The sequence below is a fragment of the Styela clava genome, chromosome 13 (genome assembly GCF_964204865.1).
Source record: "Styela clava chromosome 13, kaStyClav1.hap1.2, whole genome shotgun sequence".
NCBI lineage: Eukaryota > Metazoa > Chordata > Ascidiacea > Stolidobranchia > Styelidae > Styela > Styela clava.
The window spans coordinates 19,470,108-19,491,398 of NC_135262.1; the positions used below are offsets into that span (position 1 = coordinate 19,470,108).

Consider the following 21,291-nt stretch of genomic DNA (forward strand, 5'->3'; position numbering starts at 1 on the left):
GGATGCCTCTTGGGCGGAAGGGTGTGCTGCTAGGCTTTGAAATTTGATTGAATCAGCTTTTTTCGCTATAAGTAATTTTTCCAAATAAGGCCATTTTCGCTTCGATAATACCCTAGATTCTAATAAAAACAAGGCTTAGGTTCGAACTGTGTGAAAAACTTCAGATAAACATCTTTAATAATAAATAATCAAATCGGATGCCTCTTGGGCGGAAGAGTGTGCTGCTAGGCTTTCAAATTTGGCTAAATCAGATTTTTTCGCTTTAAGTATTTTGACATAAGGGCATTTTGTCTGTGACAATACTCGAATTTCTAAAATTTTGCAGGGATTGTTTCGAGTTGTATGAAAAACTTAAGGTAACCCTCTTAATTATTGAATAGTTGAATCTCGTGCCTCTTGGGCGGAATGGCTTTGTATTAGGATTTGAAAATGGTAATTTTACCCTCTTTTTGGCTGCTTGGATTTGTAAATGGTAATCTTTACCATTTTTTGACATATGTGATTTTAACAAATGAATCCATTTTCGCTGTGAGAATACTCTAAATTCTAAAATTCGAAAAGCTTTGTCCAAGTTGCGAGAAATACTTCAGTTAGCCCTTTTTTCTATTAAATATTGAAACTTGACTACTATTGAGCGGAAGGGCATGCTGCTTGGATATTATACGTCATACGACGTAAAATAAACCAACTTTTGAATTCACGTAATCGAGACATATTGAAATAACAATAACTCCTTTACGCTCTGATTACTGCCTATATACCACAAAATGCATGTGAAAATTCTGAAATAACCAAGATATAATAATGAAATTCAACCATTGTTACGTCATACAATACACAATTTCATACGAAGTAATAACTCGTGTACGACAATCAAATTTTTTAATAATTTACTAGGCTTTGAAGCATTCTAAGTCATTCATTTGTCCATCTCATTGTTGGATTAACACTTGAGGAAAATAAGCACATGCAAATGGGGAACCGCGTAAATTTTCATAGACGATTTTCCAACGGTATCTTAGTGTTTAGTAAATTAAGTCTAGATCAGCACTTCTTAACATGGGGTAAATTTACCCCTGGGGGTAAATTTCTTCGTTCTTGGGGGTAAATTTGGTTATTGTAAAAAATGATTATGAACATACATAAACCACGGCTCGTTATGTTGCGATAAATCAGTGTTATCGTATTATTAACAGTAGTCTTATATTTCAAACGAAACCGAAAACCAACACCTTCAATTAAGTGGTGTTCTTTGTTATTTTAACCATTCCATTAAATGTTGTCCCCAAAATAGCACACTAAAAGTTGTTGAAACAAAATGCTACTAAAAATAGCACAGAAATTCTCAGGGATTGGAGGAAAGACGGTTCTTTTAACGAGCGCGTAATCGCGACCACTGTTTCAACAGTGAATGAGATTTTTAGATTTCGATCCCCTCCCCCCTTTCTTTAGAATCTTGGCTGCGCCCCTGATCAGGACGAATATTTAGATTTTGAGTTTACGTATACGTATCTTCTGTGCATGGAAATCTTTTCAAATAGTATCATGAAACCTGTCCAACTAAAACAGCACTTAGCATGATTAAGTAAAAACCGGTCCTTTTTTCAATACAGAAGCGAATATGGATTAAAAAAGAGAGTAAAAAAAGGCTTCGCGTCTACAGTTAGGGCCCTTTATACTTTACTTGATAACTTTTAATTAATGATGTTTTAGGGGTAAATTTTGTAATCCTGTTTGATGAAGGGGTAAAATATGCAAAAAAGGTTAAGAACCACTGGTCTAGATGGTCATATGATTTAGACCTCAACATTGGATCGGTTGAAATTAATAATTTCTCTCCTTGGAGTGCCATCTAACACCCCCGTATAAAGGTTTGCGGTCATGAGAACTATTACCCCAAAATGTCATGTAAAAGAATCATAACTTTTAATTAGTAGTAAATACTTAAACATATGCAGATGACATGGAAGACTAGTTTCATTATTTTTGTTTTATTTTTTTTATAGCACATATGAATACGTAATCCAACATTTTGTCAACGGATCTTTCCTGTTCCCATTTTATCAGGCGAGTATATAAACTTTTCGCCAATGTAATTTAACAAATGAAACGCCAAAGTCGATCGAACCGCCGGGATGATCTCCACTCATTCGCAAGTTGCCGTAAATATATTTGAATTTACTGCTTATCGCAATGTATTTCTTCTGTATCTGTAAACTAAGTGTTATTCTCAGTGTGGAATTTAGGACTCGCCCATGATTTACACCAACGCCCTTCAATAAGCACAAAACTGCAATATCGCGCTTCAATGAGCACAAAAACGAGATTTAACGCACCGCTGCGCAAAATTAGAAGAAGGTTTGCTACTAGCTTCACAGTGGTCCTTTAACGGTATATTTACGGTTAAAGGTCAATCGAAACATTTTGTCACACTCCATTGACTTTCCCGCCAAATAAAAGCTCTGCTTAATTCCCTGGTGAGAAAATATACAGGTATCATACGGTAAGTAGGCTAAGTTACCGTATAACTTAAGTTCATTCCGACTCCGCTGGACCAGGAAAAAATAAAGAATATAGAATAAGGGCCAGAGACATGTGTGTAAAGCATGTAAATGACAAAATTAAAAAGATAATTTCGTACAGGCCTATCCGCTGATCCGTGGCGCATCGTGCTAAGCGTTAGGAATACGCTCGCCACCGCAACTCTGATTACCCTTCGTGCAGTCGTGGGTTCGCAGGTTCTGATCCAGGTACTGAAATACCGTACCGCAAGCTGGATCTGTGGATTGTTGACTTGATCAATTTTTGCATAGGATGCAAATCTACTTGAGATTTGATTTCGTGAGTCTTTGAAAGTTGCCTGATTGCAAATAGGAAGAGCGATGTTCAAATATTTTATTTTTGTATTTGGAGTATTGGACACAAACTTTTCGTAATAAAGAAAATAGCCTAGCCTTTCAGTAAAAATTACAATCCCAGTGTGGCACAGTTCTGTGATTTCAAGAATAGCCCCCTCGTTAATAGACATCCATCAGTCTATAGTCTACCAATGGCGATAGCAGTGCTGCAGTGAGTGCAAACCCAGAAACCGACCCTCCTTTCAGCCATTACCGAGACAGTCTGGGCCTTCATATTGCAGTATTGCAACAAATGACCTGCACAATCTAAAATTATTGCCATTCTGCCATTGGATTCCTCGAAAAAAAATAACCCGATTTACAGTCAATACTGCAAACGGTGGGACAAAATTTTACAGTAGCATTCGAGAATCTTTTAATAAAAAACTGCAATTTTAGTCATGCGATGGATGTCGCGATTGACTTAAATTATTATCCAGACAATGACTATGCGATCTGACGCATTATGCTATACAGTACAGCTGCTATAAGAGCTTGTTTTAGAGACAATCAGAGTTCGTTTTATTGAACTAGATGTCGGGACATCTTGGAATCTGAGAACTGTGCCCTTCCACAGTACAGCACACTATCCAAATTCCAAGAATTTCCCTCCATTTGGCTCAATGAAACAAGCACTCCATGTGTCTCACAAACGAGGGGCGTCTGGGACCACGACAGATGCTTCATATCACGCCATGCTTGTCTCAATAATAATCTAAATTAATTGCGACTGTCACATGACCAAAATTGCCGTTTTTTGCTAATAACTTTTCGAATGCTACGCTAAAAGTTTTTTTCCTTCGGTAAATTGGATTATTTTTTTCCAAGGAATTCAATGATGACGTTACTAGATTGCGCTTTTTTGTAGTATTTTGCTCAACTTCATTAAACTGTATTATTACCAATATTGAGGGACAACAATGTCCAGCTGTCTCCCGAAAGAGGGGTGTCTGATCATCTGTAAAATGGGTTTCTCTGAAACGGGACAATGTCACCCGATTTGTATAGTGTGCCGTACTGTTCTAATCTCTAACAACTGACAGTATGAAAATTTCAGAGCAATTGCTGAATTGGTCCAGTAATTAAAGAGAGAAGTGATTTTTTTTGTAACAACGACAACATACTGACATAATACTGTAATACCAAATTGATCCATACTGCTATCAGGCCACCTCATGTCTAATAATATTTAAATACATTATATTTATTACTTAACAGCTAAATATTTCCTTTCAGTTATTGACCACTTTGCATTTGAGTAAATAACTTTTCTGTAGACCAGCTTGCCAAAATGTGGATTCAAGTAAGAACCTTCGATGGAAAAAAATCTATCAAAATTGACGGACTTTCCAAACTTACAAAAATTGAAGATATTCGCGGAAAAATCAAGGAAAAGTTTGAGGTGGATGAGGATAAGCAACGTTTATTTTTTAATGGTAAACAACTAGTAGATGGCCACACACTGTTTGATTATAGTATTTGTTTGAATAACATCATTCAATTATTGGAAAGAGTCACTCCTCCAGTCTTGATTAAAGCTGAATTAGAAGACAGAAATGCAACAGAAAAAGACAATGAAAAAATTGAAGAAAATGTAAAAAATTGTGATTCAGACAGCGGTGTGGATATTGAGGGGAAAAAAGTAATCGGTGATAAAATGTTACCTTCTATTGGCCAATACAAAATTTTTGAGCGAGTTGATGCGCAAGATAAAAATATGGGAGCATGGTTTGAAGCAGTTGTAATGAAAGTTGAAATGAAATCAAAATCCGAACAACCTGAAATTTTAGAAAACAAATGCATAAATTCAGATGATTTCTGCAAGCCTGTTATAGTTCAGAAGCAGACTTCGATGGAAAACTTTGTTTCTGTAAAGAGTAACGATAATGTTGCGAGTTATGAAAATAAGGAAAATGTTGCTCCCGCATTCGATGATTGTAAACCATCTAGCTCGAATACAGAAACTGTTATCAATGGCAACACTAATGAAGCTGATCTTCTGTACCATGTAAAGTTTGAACAGTATGATGAAATAGAAATTGTATCAAATGGAATGATACGTCCACGAGCTCGCAAGCTTCTAGAATGGAGTGAATTTGACATTGGTGATGTTGTAATGGCTAATTACAACATTGACAACCCAAAAGAAAGAGGATTTTGGTACGATTGCATAGTTATTGAAAAAAAGGAACGCAGAAAATACAAAAATTTGAAGGTCCAAATTTTATTAACTTCTGACAAAACATTGCAACCATGTAAAATTGTTTTTGTGGAAGAAATATTTCAAATTGAAAAACCAGGCTCATTGGAAAACAGAGTGGAAGATGAGCAGGAAGTGCCTGTAAAACGACATACCATGACTGATCCAGAATGCTCTCATTGCAATGACAAACCAAATTGTAAATGTAAGGAATGTGGTTGTCATGTGTGTGGCGAAAAGAAAGACTTCGACAAAACATTATTATGTGACGAATGTAATTTACCTTTCCACACATTCTGTCTCAATCCACCTCTTGAAAACCTTCCTGATGTTGATGACTGGTACTGCCCTCTTTGTCGAAATGATAAGTCTGAGGTTGTTATGGCTGGAGAAAGGTTGAAAGAAAGTAAGAAAAAATCGAAAATGAAATCGGCAACTTCAACTACACAACGTGATTGGGGGAAAGGAATGGCGTGTGTTGGGAGAAGTAAAGTCTGTACTATAGTACCCTCAAACCACTTCGGCCCAATACCTGGAATCCCTGTTGGGAGTCTTTGGAAATTTCGTGTCCAGGTTAGTGAGGCTGGTGTTCACCGACCCCACGTTTCTGGCATCCATGGTAAAGGAACTGATGCTTGCTATTCCATTGTTCTCGCTGGTGGATATGAAGATGACGAAGACAATGGAGAGGAATTCACATATACAGGAAGTGGGGGTCGTGACCTTTCAGGAAACAAAAGAACCGCTGAACAATCATGTGACCAAGTTCTTACCAAAAGCAATTTATCAATTGCTAGATCTTGTGATGCAAAGCTTGATAGCATCAAAGGTAATGTTGCAAAAGATTGGAAGAAAGGATCACCAATAAGAGTTGTACGTAACTACAAAGGTGCAAAGCATAGTGAATATGCTCCCGAGGATGGAAATAGATATGATGGAATTTATAAGGTCGTAAAATATTGGCCAGAAAAGGGAAAGTCTGGTTTTATTGTATGGCGTTATTTGTTTCGACGTGATGATTCTGAACCTGCTCCTTGGACTAAAGAAGGTAAAAAGAAAGCAAAAAATTTGGGATTGGTCTTACAGTATCCTGATGGTTATCTTGAGTCCCAGGCCACTAAAGAAGATGATAAGAAAAGTAAAAAGAGAAAGAGAGAATCAGAAGTTGGTGCTGGAGGATCTCCAAACAAAAAATCTAAAATTATAGCATATAAAATCGCTGCAGATGTGAAAGAATTCATCAAATTAGATGAAGCTAATTCCAAGCTTTGGGATGAAGTGAAAGAATGTGCTGAAGAAGGACAAATTAATTTTTTTCAAAAACTTGAAGAGGTTTTTACATGTATTTGTTGTCAAGATGTTGTCTATAAACCTATTACTTCAGAGTGTAAGCATAATATTTGCAAATCTTGTCTAAAACGATCTTTCAATGCTGAAGTTTATTCCTGTCCAACTTGCCGTTTTGAACTTGGAAAAAATTACAAATTTGTCGTTAATGAAAATTTACAAAATGCTCTGCTGAAATTATTACCAGGCTATGATAATGGTCGGTAAGACATCGACAAATGTCAGTTAAGGTACTGTAATACAATGAGCGAGATTTTCTTTTCTAGCTGCTGTTTCGATTCAAAATTTTTGTTAGTAGTGGGGTAGTGTAAGATGTGATTTGCATGTTGAACAGAATGCTACCGATATAAACCTGTTAGTACAATTTAAAATTTGTTTAAGAAATTGAGAATTTCATCCCTAATATTTCGTCCTGGACAGATGTGTTGTAACTTGTAACTACTCTACCTTATCCAAGTTGGTGTATCAGGATTTTATATTTATAACACCTCATTTTTGAAATTGTGTTTATTTTGAACTTTTCATGGTAGGGACTCAGGGAGGTAGTTGCATATTAAAAATTTGGTAAGTGTGAGCCGGTGGCAGCGGTTAGCATTTTCTTTGTTTTGCTTGTTGTGTACATATGTTTTGTTGATTTGATGTTTTCTTTTATACTAATTAAATAAATCGGAGCCAACTTTGAATACTATCTTCTCAAAACTATATCGATCAAACTTCATTTTGTTCCAACTGTCTCCGAGTCGTATTTGTTTAGTTCTGGAGACGTTTACATCTTTTATCTTGTTCGAAATTGTCTGAACAAGTCTACAGACCAACTTTTCCATGATTTTGGGAAGATAATATATGGAATATTGTATTTTAAAATTAAGATAGTATGGTGTTGAAAATAGTTCCTAAAAGTTTCTATGTGTGAGTTTTAGCAATATCTGTAAAAACCCCATCACAACTCTGTAACAATGTTTTAGCAATATTATCTTAGAATGAAAACATAACAATGATTTATCTCTAGTGTGTATCGTACGCCAACTAAATTATTTAATTAAATTATCGATACACTTTAATCACTGTTTTTGAGCACTACTGGTAAAAAAGGGTAACAATATAACATTTTTAAAAGCTTCTTTGTTTGAAAAATTTTGCATTGATATTATTGCATATTAAATACATGTTATTAAATGGATCAATGCACTACCCATATTATGATGCTTTGTTGAAGAATTTCTGAATGGTTGCTTTTTATTCTGGATGCAATCTTACTATTAAATACATTATTGTACATAGGTCAAATGTACCGAATTGGTTGATACTTAATAATACACACCTACTTTTCTTGAATTACTTTTCGTTTTTTTATATGTCAGAAGATTAAACTGTTGTTTCTGCTTGTTCAAGTTTATGTTGAATGTATTGTTATATTTTCACTCAATCAAGGGCATGCAGAATATTTAGTTCATTCATCTTATTCCAATTTTGGACTAAAAGTTAAGTTAGATTGTGAAGTTTGTTGTTTCAGCTGGTTATACTGTTATGTACCTGTTGGGCTCTTCCTATTTTATACAATATGATATTCATTCCTTCTTTTTGTAAATAGATATAGAATAGCTTATGCACCATTCAGTTTTAAAATATTAATATTTCGATACAAAGCGATGGTGATGCCGGATATGACAAATTTTGTTATTCCTGTTTTGGAATTGGAGGAAATTATCAATTGCCTGAGAGAGGGTGTGTTGGGTGAAATTGCAATGGACATTCTGCCTGAACATTTAAAGAACCCCACGGTGAACTTTTCTAAATGATAGCACTCATTCTAACTATACTAACTAACACTTTAGGTTTGCAATTGTTAGCTGATGAATTAGAAACCTAGTGATAATTGTGATGTTGTTCATCTACTACATCATTGGTTCTTAAACTGGGGTCCGCGAAGCGATTTTAGGGGGACCGCAAGACAGCTTCAACCTTGGCACAGAAGCACTGCTTTTACAGTGTTTCTCCAAAGGACGACATGCTCTACCGAAGAGTTTTATAACATAACAAACTTTAGTGAACGTGGCAAGTATTACAAATCAGAGCGTATTGTTTATGGAGGGCATGTGCATCAGATTTTAAATTTTTTTTTGGGGTAATCTAAAAATGCCCCCCCCCCCCCATCATAAAAAATAAACTTAGATAAACGATTCATATGTGAAATTTGAATTTGCTGTGATAAGTGATGAAAGAAAAAAAAACCACAGTGGCACCGTCTTATCCCGATGTCGCTAAGATGGCCCTAAAAACGTTCATTCCATTTACAACAACTTGCGAATGTGAGGCATCTTTTTCTACGTTACTCGCTATTAAAACAAAATGTCGGAACAGATTGTTGGAATGTGAGACATGATTTGAAAGTTGAGTTATCCAAAACAGAACCCAAGGTAGAGGAACTAGTGGAAGCCAAACAGGCTCATTGAACTTCAGTTTTAATGTCATTCAATAGATGAATGCTTGATATACCGCGTTGCTATTTGCTTTCATTTCTTTGGTGGACCGCGAGTCATCAGAAAAATTGCAAGAGGACTGTTATGCATAATTTTTCAAAAAGTTTGAGAACCACTGATCTACATTTTCATTTATATAATGTTTCATCACAATTCACAATATTATTTTATAGACATAGATTCCTATCAACAAGTAACACGATTAAAAATTATTCCAATTATAGGGCTTGAACACGAAAGGGCGAAACTTGAAAAAGCTGTTTTAATAATATATATATATATATATTAAACTTTTAAAATATTAAATTTTTTTTTATTTCATTCCAGCTCAGTGGTTCCCAAACTTTTTAAAAAAAATTCCATGACGGACCCCTTGCAATTTTTTTCACTGATTCCCGGCCTTAAGAGATTAGGACAAAAAATCAATGCGCTGTATAGTGAAACGAACAAAAAGCCCAACTCCAATGACATGTGTGTGACATCCAGTCTGTTTCGGTATTTAGTAAACATGCAGAAGACCAGCGTGAGCTACAGTTCTGCAATTAGTAAACTTGTAATGGTAGCAGTCGACCTCTTTCTGTGATATTCCAAGCCTACAGCTATGTGACATCACAATGGGGCTGCGTGATCGAAACAGAAAGTGAAGAATCAGTGTCTCCAGTGGTGATTGCGAGGCAGCAAAAGGCGGCAATTGTGTATTTGCAAATTAAAGCACTCAATTTTGATGTCACGCTATTAGCCGTATTACAGATTTGTTTCGCGGACCCTCCGAAGGTGTGTCACAGACCCCAAAAGGTCCGCGGACCCCAGTTTGGGAACCACTGTTCTAGCTAATAATAATTTTATTTTTAGCCTGCTGTCATGATGCAGCTCTGCCTAAGCATGCTAAACAAAATGGGAATTGAAATCAGCACCCTATGCCAACCAAGATTGAGTAGTTCGATGGTGTTGAAGCATCCTGACACATATACAAACACTTTCAAACTTATACATATTTTCATCATTATGTAAGTTACATATAAGTTGTTGTACTTGATTTAGCATTAAGAATAGACTGAATATAAATTAAGACATATCATTTTTCTTTTCGGTAATTGATCAAAAATATAATTATGTTTCAAAAAAATGTTTCAGAAAGAAGACTGTTCCTCTTTTTGGTAACCAGTTAGCTCTAACGGATTTAACTACACCACGTAAGTAATAACAATTTTTAATGAATAGTATCTATCAGTTCGATTTATGATACAACACTATTTTAAGTTGAAAATCGAATTATGGCAACTAATGGTTGAGTAGCAAGATTTAATAACAAAATTAAGTTTTGCTTACATATAATAAAACTGAATTGAAAATTAAACAAAAATGTATTTATTCAGAAATTTATAATAGCCTTTTAACCCAGTATGAAAATTTAGCGGAAACTCATGTTACGTTAGGGATTGAAGGTGGTGGATTCAATATAAATCCTCATCATATATAGTATAAACATCATATACTATTGATATATGTTGCCTTAAGGCTAAGGTTTTACTTTTGTTTTAAACAGGATGGAAGAAAGTGGAGAAATTTGTTTCTGCTTGCATTAATTATTTCAAGTCTTGGGATGGTAATAATGAAGTATGGGAGGAGATATATTCGGCCAGTGTAAGATACTTAATAATAAACTCTTTTTCCTGGAATAGCAAGTTTATTCAAGCTACGAGGTCAATCTTTAATTCTTAATCATAGTATAGTAACTTAGAAATAAGTGAAGGGAATTTCAACACAACACAGGTTTTAATGAATTTTCTTGTTTGTTTTCATCAAGGCTGCAGCTGAAGATGAATACAGGGTACTTACAGAAGAAACGTCCTGTAATGAAGATAAAATTTCGGAATTGAAATCGTATAATGAAGAACATAGGCCAAAGTAGCATTTTCACATCTCTCTAACATAACTATGGATAAACATGTGATATATTAATGCAAATATGGCCTTGTAAATGGCCAGGGTTGGTTATTTAATCATATATGAAAATGCATCACAATCTCTGATAACTGTACAGAATAATGATGATCAATTTACAAATGCAAACTTACATAAAATTTAACCTGTGTTTGTACTTTTTTAATTGAATTGTGTTATTTGAATTGATCACAGGAGACAAGAGTTAGGAGAAAAAAATGCAAAACTTGAATTAGAAGTTGAAGAATGCCACAAACGCAAAGCAGAAAAAGAATTAGTGAAAGATTCACTGAAAAAACAATATTCAGAAGTAGCGACTTTTTACGTAAGATTTTATGATATGATATAATTATCTGTCTCTAGTAAGCGATGTTAGTTAGATAATTCGCAAAAATGTTTTCAAGCAATAAAAATCTTTGACATGGTGGTTCTTTAGGCATTGCAGATGTCCTAATTTCAAGAAATAATTCTTATTAATTTGAGTGATGATAATTCTTTGTCTGAGTTGCTATGGGAACCAATGTATCAATTTAGAATATTATGAAATAATAATAGTAATTTTAAGATTATCTGTCAAAATATAAATGTGCTGTGCTGAATGCATTCCAAAAATTTTAATGAGTTGTTTGTATAATTGTAGTTTTATGTTTAATTTTGTATATGCAAACATTGTTTAGGACAAAAAAGCGAAATACATAGATAAATTGAAAGAAGAGAAAGAAGATCTTCTCACAAAAGTTGTTTCAAGCCCAAAACGTCACATGGAGAGAAAACAGGCTATTTCACAGAAGGTTAAAATATCAGAAGAAAAACAGGTTTGTTTTAAAGCATTTGACTCCCCTCTTATCAATAGAATTTGTATATATGTATTAAGGTTATTGTCTAGCCTTGGTCGGAACAAGCTGCTACTGCTAGATTAAAATCTACTATAGTTTTGGAACAGAGTGGACACCTAGGGGCGATGAAAAATCCCATATATCATTAAAGTGTCAAACTGACATATTCGTATACATGTTCTATTTTAAAAATGCCAGGGATTTGCTGCTCGAAATAATTTATTTGAAACACCAGTATAAGACGATCAGGAGTACCAGTTTTAGGTCGGCTATATTCATACTAACACATTACTAGTGTTGCACATTGCACTGTATTTGAAAAAAAAAGACCCAAGCTAGTCATCAATAGCGAGTAAACCATGCGATACACCTGGTGATGTTCATGATAATGACATGGCATGAATTTAAGATGAACTAAGGTAAACACCGAATTCTTGGATTATTTGATCTGACACTACTATTAGTTTTAGCCACTGGGCAATCGCATCCGCAAATACCATATTTAGCTAAAATCAATAAGAAAAGTAGACTCAATAACAATTGCTTCATTTAGATCGAGGCACAAGAGAGGTTACGAGAGGCTGAAAGAGTAATATCTGTAATGGAAACGATGGCACAAACTGTAGCTGATGCTGTTCAGACAGCTAAAGATAATAAAAATTTGAAGGAAAATAAAAAGTGAGCGGCCTTTCACGACTATTTTTGAACTCGTAGTTAGCTGGAAACTGTAATTCTGTTGATATTTAGAAATTTCCACACTAGTTATGTTCTTAGATTAATTTCCCATGAGACTGTGGTTCTCCGTTTGATTTAATGTACTTAGCGGATTTCTTTTATTTGTGATTGTATTAATATATCTATTATATTAAGTTTGTAATGTCTCAATCATTGATTGGCAAAACATCAATTGATCTTTAGGATTAGGACGTAATATGACCAAAATATTTTTTATAGCAGATTAGCAAACATGGACTGTAGGTGGGAAATTGTTTTGAACATTTCATTTTTTTCACTAATTGCGTTTTCATTTGTACAGGAAAATTGAATCAGAGAAGCAGGCCCAGTCCTATGAAATTGACAATAACAAGTTAGCAGTAATGGAAGATACTCAGGAGTTTACCCATTTGAAACAACAGTCTGCAACACTGCGTGAAAAAATGTCTCGTATGGCAGTGAGAGCTAAGCAGAGAAACAGTGAATACACAAGCACTATGACGAACCTAGCAAGGTTAGTTTATGTTTGAAAGGTGCATTTGCAGCATATTATTGGCATAATTAAAATACTTGGGGTATGGAATTTGTTAGGAATCATTACTAATTGTTAACTTGGCTAAAATGTTGTGTATTTCTTATCTTGCAACGTTTTCAGAGAAAAAGAGACCTTGCGATCACAAGCTGGTGAAATACATGAAGAAGTTATTAAGGAAGAAGCTGAGATCAGATCGTTGCGCAATAAGTTTAAGGAGGTTGCATCAAATCATGAAAAAGTTGTGAAAGATATCTCGGATAAAAAACAGGGGGTGAGTTTTGTTTCCATTTTTGAGGTGTTTGAATGTTGAATCAAATACAGGTTATATGAATTCTTGTGTAAAGCATCTGTGTCAATATTACACAATTTGGAATAGTCGAAAATCGGAAAGTTTGTGTTCTTTTGGTGTAGTGTCAATTTGGATTCGAACTATTCCAGTGACTGTCAAATTCAACTTGGTGTGGTGTGCAGTATTGCACGCTCCCGTGGTTTGTGTACCAATATGGCTGTAACTAATTTTGTTCGCTTACTTTCAAGTTGTGTGAAGGGACAGAAGCCTATGGGCAGGGGGTATGTTTACTTGGTTAACACGAACAGTGTCCGAACTCGTAATAGAACTAAAATAGGGAAAATTAGAATAAATTATAGCCAAACCCTAACTTGGTACACATACTACGGGAATACCTAATATTGGAAGTAATGAACTGTTGAATACAAACAAAATGCTCTTTGATTTTTCGAATCCTAATCTTCATCAATCTCTTTCCATGAAGCTTATAAGCGCGATAGATTCATATTCGATGAGAGTGGCGAAACAGCTTGTCAATTGCAAAGTGAATCACATCATGAAGGAAATGGATAACTCCTGATCGTGCCTTACACACACCTAACTTATGGCAGCTCACTTTACTAGCTCACTTGCTATTTTGGAATTATTATGTATTTTATTTCTGGTTTTCCTCGAACATTCAGTTTTATTCAATATTTTCATGCGTCTTGATTGTTGGTAACGAATAGTCTATAATTACAGTTGAGAATTCAGTGTGCTTGAGTGTTATAGTTTCTCGAGTGGATTTCTTTGCCATATTTCAGAGAGCTGAATTCACACAGTTTGTGATAGTTTCTAATGAACAATAACATAAGCTTTCCTATAAGATATTCTGCCCAAATATATCATCATTCCTCAGTAGGTTGTATGAATTTGTAGCAAATACTTTGATACAGTGTGCCCTAATTTCAGAATTGAGTCTAATATACGGTAGATCGGCGTATATGAATATATACACGGGCACCCCATATTGTTATGGTCAGAGGCGAAATTAATCAATTACAAGGTTTCAGAATAGCAATGGCAGATTTGGGGTCTTCCACAGAAACTAAAAGACACCCAGTCTTTCTAACTTTCTATCAAAGAAGTTTTGCTTGCGCCAAAGTTTGTGAAATGTAGAGCTGGAGTGTATATTTTTCTTTAGGATTAGTATTTTTCCCGGTGGAGAGAAAATGCAATAAGACGGCTTGGCAAGGCCTTCGTCCGGTTACTAGTCGATGTTAGTATGGGATTAGTTAGCCAGTTACTTGTTTTCAGATGCATGGACTTTACCCAGGAAGTGGGACCTAAAATATGTATCGACCCGACATCAATTGTAACTTTCCTCGTTCCACGGGCCAGATTACAGTACTAATAGCTAGCTCTGTTCCAGTTTTTGAATTAAACGGGACTGTACCGCGATTTCCCGCCTACGTATGGAGATCGTAATGCTATAATTAGTGAATACGACTTTATTGCAAACCCGCATGATATCTATTTTGTTCGGTCAGCTTGATTCAATGGAAACTGGTGAAATGCAACGGTAGACGGCAATGAAATGTAGTGGTATTAGGTGAGAACGAGTGTCGCAAACAGCTTGCTTATAAACTTAAATCATGCTTAGACAAATCGAAGTCGTTTGTCCTTCACTTGTTAACGTCTAATTACGTTATTGGAGTATATATGTTAGTTAGTACCGGTATTGCTCAATTGGTTGACTATGTCGTGTGTTGCTACTTTTGCCTGACTGACCATTTTATATGTTACTTTTCATGCGTTAAGCAGCAGCGAACTATAATAAATTGTAGGTCAGTATTTGCAAATCTTCTTTTCAGTCACGTGCTTACGTTGCCATCTCACCGAACTTGGCTTCATAGGTTTGACCACGCTCCACTAGCTTTATAACTGGCGCAATCAAAGTGTTAAGACTTTCGTCAAAAGTCCTACGATGTAAATGAGGCAGTTTTCACATTTACAGCCGTATTTTTTTATCGTCAATAGTTAATTCCTGCCTGAATGAATGAATGGATTCGTTTCATGGCCACACGGGGGCTCCTGGAAATGGCAGAGAATCACTTCTTGGAAGCTTTCCCAGAGGTAAAACCCATAACAAAGTAACACGAAGGCTTCCCCATATAATAATCCCGCCACGCCGGCTTGGATTATTAAAGTATGGGTGCAAGAACAAAATACAAGAATTTCATGACTCTCCCTCACGGATCTCGGTGCATAAGTCCAAACGCACGAATCCGGGTTTTCTTTCTTTTTTCCGAAGACCAATTTGATTATGTTGAACTAATCAAACCTAATAACTGCATTTATGAAGTACGCCACCGCAGAAATTGAGTTACCAGATGTTACAGAAAACTACAAATTTCAGTCACAAAAAATTCACACTATAAAGTCACAAATAAAATGTTTAGGTCAGTGGTGTGCAACATTTTTTGTCGGTGAGCCATATAACCAACTTCAGACATCTGGCCGGGCTACACAAAACATTTAGTTTACCTATGCGGCAAAGGCAAGAGCAGAGACTACGACTATTGCTCAGCCTTGCAGCAAAAGATCTAACGCAGGGACAAGAGCAAAAACCCACTTATGCGACTTTTTAAACATAAACTGTAGGATTTGGATTTCATGCTTGATGCGGATAAATCTGAAAATAACTCATGCCAAAAGAGAATCTAGTGATCTTTGTACGTGAATGAAATGTATTAGTCAACTTGTACAAATTCAAGGTCTATCCAAATCACATATAGGCCTGCGTACAAGTAGGCTACCTTGCTTTAAGCGAACACAGAGCGTTCCATCACTCAATCAGCATTATGAGCAAAGCAAATAGAAATTTCGAAAGCAACATTGGTCGGTATAGTTAGGCTTGCCTATGGGAATGGGATGGACAGGCGTAAATTGCTTGTTATGGAGCAAGAAAATATGTCCCATGCACAATCCCCAGGCTGGGATCCATGTGATGGGACAGAAAAATATGTCCCATGGACAATCCTGGGTATAATGGTACACAACACATCTAAAAAAGAATAGGCTTACGGCCTACATCTGAAACAGATTCAGATATTTTATTTTTATCATGCAAGAAAAACTAATCCCAAAACCTGACACGGACAGTTAACAGGACCATAGTGCGTGGTTCTTCATATGATTTCCTTTCTCTGGGATAAATATGTAAATCCTATACCTGGAATGGAATTCATCAGTCATAGTAAAATTAGAACGAACCGAAAGCCGATAACAAAGTCACAACGTCAGGCAGCGTTGTTTTTCCTGTTGCTAACAGTGGGATTGGGGGATAGATCAGTGCTCGTCAACCGGGTATATATAGTAGCCTACACCCAGGGCGTATAAAAAATCTTGATGGATGTAGGCTACTGGGGTCGTGTATCGCATATGATAAAGTTTTCGCCATACGTTATTATTGAATGTTTTTGAAAAAGAAGTAGCTTGTCCCAAAATAAAGCACTATGTACGTGTTTAATTAAACTTATGCGTAAACTCCACTCGTCGGTATTCAAGAGCTGAGTTGCTGTATTGCAATGAAACGTAATATTAATTTGTCATTTGATTAGAGATATTGCAGTGAAGAGTCAGATAAATAATCGATGTTACTGATGCTTATATGTTGAACTTTAATACTGTATAGGTGTACACCATAAAGCAGGAGGAAGAGATTGCGTCCGTCCTATTGATATATCTGAGTTACTTTGTGTTCGCCAACTGGGCATGGTATTTCAGTAGCTATACTGTTGACTATTTGTTTATTTCTCTTATTGCCCACGTTCCCATATGCTGTGTGAGTCAGAAACCGATTCGAAAATTATCGTCTTATCTATAGTCTATACCAGGGGTGAGCACGGTTTTCAGATCATGGGCCAAAAGTTTTGCCCACCTAGACTGGCGGGCCGTGCAAGTATGATGTAAAGAGTTACATTTTATGAACAATGTTCACAGTGTTACAAAAGCAACAGTCGGAAACTATAAACCTCGTGCCAAAACTAAATTTAACCGCAATCTCAACAAATTCCTTGAGCTATTATTATCTGAAACATCAAAATTTGGTTTCAGTTTGGTTATGGCAGCATCAGGCGAGCCAGATTGAATTACCTATCGGGTCGGATTTGGCCCGCGGGCCATACTTTGCCCATGTCTGGTCTATACTATAGCCACATTCTTATAAAACTATATTTTGAACACTTACCAGTATTCGAATCGTTCAGACGGAAATTTCGAATCCTGAGTCATTCAATTTTTTGATCGAAGCCATATTTTTAAAATGAAAATCAGACATATGACTCTTGTCCTTACGATAAGCTATTGATGAAAAATGTTTCTTGTTGTGTATGACAACTCAACTATCTGAGTGATGGATTCGAGAAGGAATTGATTATGCCAGCACTGCCTTCCAACACGTCAAAGTCAAACACTTATTCTTGGTCGTAATGGAAAATCTTACACGACGATCTTCACAATAAATTGTGCGGTACCTGTGGCAGGTTAAACGTTAGACTGTAATGATGTACCGATAACACCTTTTCGTCGACACCGATCCGATACCGACGAAAAACGCCTTATATATATATATTTCAGATTGTCGATATTTCGATTAGAGATGTATTGATATCGGTCATTTTTTCGATATTTGTAATGATATCGACTAAATCAGTGGTTTTTAACCTTTGCAAACGTGTCGAACCCCCCACGTTATTCTGCAAGCCTCCGTCGAACCCCGACGTTTTGAACGGTTAAAACCAGGGGCGCCATCAAAACTCTATATGGGGGAACATAACTTTTTAACTATTTACTAGTCATTCGACTAAGCGTCTTTTTTAATTAACATATTTCTCAAAAATCGCCTCGGAATGGAAATGCTTGGAGTTTTTCGGACAAACAAGCAACCACCAGCATCATTGTGGTCAACCATCAATACACTCTGTCAAAATAACCATTGCTGTGTCACAATGGCGTCGACAGCAGGAGACTGGACGCCAAAATAAGTGCGCCCAAACGTGCAACATTTCCGATGAAATATTTGTACTGAGAAATATCATTGTCAGGTCCACAGAAACCTATATATATCTGTGCGAAACTTAGGGTTGTCAACTATGAAAAGTCTCAATAAAGGACATAGATTACCGTCATCATTTATTTTGTAACTTGCAGGAAAGAACAATATAAAACAATGAAATACAAACTATATACAAGCTAGAGGGATATATTAAAAAATCTTCATGTGTTTTTCATTTAATGTTTATTTAACATTGCCGCAATCAAACTGCATTCTGTGAACAGTTTAGTGCAGGGGTCACCAAACTACGGCCCGCGGGCCGGATCCGGCCCGCGACGTAATTTTATCCGGCCCGCGGCGTCATTTTATCCGGTCCGCAATAACACACAAAAATGGCTAAATTTTTTTCCAAGGGAGATTTTCACGAGCATTGTCGTCTTTGTTTATTTCGTAACATTGGCCAATCGGCAAGATGCAAAAAATTGACGTAATAATTGGCCTTTCCGCGTCCGCTCAGACACTTTTGTCACCCCGACAGATTTTCAGTTGTGGTTGTAAACAAAACTTCGTTTTTGCGACTTTGAATGCTACCATAACGTAACGTTTTCTGCGATACACTTGTACACTCGTGGCGCGTGCTTTCGACGAAACTAAACTGCTCCAGTGGAAAGATCTGAGTAAAAATAGAAAACAATACCAAGTTTACAATAAACGGTCAAGAAATAACGGAGATATCGGAATTTTAGTACCGCCCGACTGGTAAATTTTTTCCATAATGATTGTATTACTTTTTTGATAAGAACTGAACTAAATATGGAAAAATAACACATATCAAAATCACTAATATTTCGTTGTGCGTCACATCTATGGTATATTGAGACTATTTCAGATTTTTATTCTGGCAACGGTCATTGACACCGCCGAAAGATCGTCGCAAATAAACGCTGGAGTTGTGCATGATAGTTTGACAGTGGTTCATTGTGGGTAATAATTAACGATGTTCTGATTGTACGAACTTCATAAAAATTGTATCAAGTTAAGAAAGAAATACACACGTCCACATACATTTTATTGGTGTCCATAGACAATATATATCATTATTTTGCACTACGTATAACTGGAGCGTAATTTTTAAAAGCGTCGAATGTTGGGAAATTTATGCGCAAATGAATAAAAATACAAATACCAGATAATAGTTGTTTATTTTATCTAAATTATGTCAAAATTTCATAGAATTCCAAGCTACAGCAGGTAGTCGTTTTTATGAGAGGTATTTCAACAAGGCGCAACGGTACTTAGCAGACCGTAGTAGTATATATTTACGAGCAGATGTGATGCGTACATTTTTTGCCGCGGATTTTGTAACATTTCTAATTCATGACAGCAACGTTTTGATAACAGCTAAACTCAGGATAGTTGTCTAGATATAGAAATCTTGTTAATTTTTTTCCTAGGATGTTCTCGATCGATATTCTGCGATATTCCCAACATTTGTGAATTTATTGTCTTGCATTGACAAAAATATTCATCCGGCCCGTTTCAACACAATTTGAGTCATACCCGGCCCGCGGTCAAAAAAGTTTGGTGACCCCTGGTTTAGTGCTTTGAATCGTGCCAAATTTTATTTGAATGAGTGCAACTTCATCAAATAGGTCAAACATATTCATATTAAGTCTGTCTTTTAGCTTCAAATGATCTACAATTTTTACAAGTGTCTGATATTTTGGAGAAAGATTATCCAAAAGATATAATTTTCCAAATGTTGAATTTTCATCAAAGTCAATTTTTTTTCCAAATACGTTATCGCAGAGGTGAGAAATATTTTAAAATCTTAGAGACCAATTATACGTAGAATTTTCAGTTATTGAACTAGAATTCACTCAAATCTTGGAGTGTTGCCACTATTTCCATCTTCGGAAAATCAATGTAGAATATTTGAAATTGTTAATAAAATTGGTATTTCTTTGGCTATTTGAGCCGTACCAAAGCGAAATGAAAAAGAATAATTAAAAGCTTGCAAATACATAAACGGAGGCGATTTAAGAACGAAACAATATCAAACACAGGCAAAACGACGTTGGAAAAAATAAAGGACAATTATCATGTTAAAAAGGACAAGGACAAAAATCTCAAATAAAGGATTGTCCTTTGAAATAAAGCAACCCTAGCGAAACTACACATAGCTGAGATATTTTATGAGTTGAAGTTCGAATATCTGCTGTGAAGTTACTAATTTTTCAGATGACTTTCGTCGAACCCTTAGAGCAGCTCCACCGAACCCCAGGGGTTCGATCGAACCCAGGTTAGGAAACACTGGGATATATGAAGACCGGTGTTTTCACCCCCTTTGATCTGATCCAAAATGTTTTAAAAGTTGTAGACGGGTGTTGAAATTATTTCCGCTTGATGAAATCGGTATATGCTTCGTTAACTTTGAGCCAAGCACGTCGTCACCCTCGCACATAGGAACGGAAACAGAATTTTTACCTGTTTTTAGCTATTTATCAGCCAAAATATCTCAACTAGCTATTTTTTCTACTGAATTTTTATATTAACATTTTGAATTATACAGAGCAATTATGAAGAAACATACCGATAGAATATTGGTGGATTTTCGATGCGTAAAATACAAAAGATCAAATTATATTGAAATAAAATCATGTGCACGCAACTCAATGTATTTGTTTAATGAGACAAGTAAACATTTATTTTCTTATCTATAGTAGCAAAATCGCTATGAGTTTTCTAAGCGAACGCCGAGATTCCGTCCCGTACAATCAGGATTATAAATAATTACATAATATCGGTATCGGCATTTTTCGTTCGTATCGGCGAAAAAAATGGTACCGGTACATCTCTAATTTCGATACCGATAATATACGCAGTGTCCAGCCAGCTTTGCACGCTTGTACGTAATCACCTATTATACTATATACCATTGGTGGTCAACCTACTTGCGACTGCGATCGATTAAAATCGTCAAAATAGCTTGTGATCGACTGATCTGTGAT

The 21,291-nt window shown here is 35.8% G+C and overlaps 2 protein-coding genes across 2 annotated transcripts; both read left to right on the forward strand.

Annotated features, from left to right (window-relative positions):
* The first annotated feature begins 4,096 nt into the window (after window positions 1-4,096).
* Window positions 4,097-8,036, forward strand: LOC120332157 (E3 ubiquitin-protein ligase UHRF1-like). Its single transcript, XM_039399347.2, has one exon. The coding sequence runs from the start codon at window positions 4,189-4,191 to the stop codon at window positions 6,649-6,651; it is 2,463 nt and encodes an 820-aa protein (XP_039255281.2). The 5' UTR covers window positions 4,097-4,188; the 3' UTR covers window positions 6,652-8,036.
* Window positions 8,037-8,089: 53 nt separating this feature from the next.
* On the forward strand, window positions 8,090-13,999 carry LOC120332158 (uncharacterized). Its single transcript, XM_039399348.2, has 11 exons — window positions 8,090-8,225; window positions 9,777-9,931; window positions 10,059-10,117; window positions 10,471-10,568; window positions 10,732-10,832; window positions 11,064-11,193; window positions 11,546-11,683; window positions 12,258-12,382; window positions 12,741-12,932; window positions 13,074-13,224; window positions 13,727-13,999. Exons 1-11 carry the CDS (start codon window positions 8,094-8,096, stop codon window positions 13,820-13,822), a joined length of 1,377 nt encoding a protein of 458 aa, XP_039255282.2. The 5' UTR covers window positions 8,090-8,093; the 3' UTR covers window positions 13,823-13,999.
* Window positions 14,000-21,291: the final 7,292 nt, after the last annotated feature.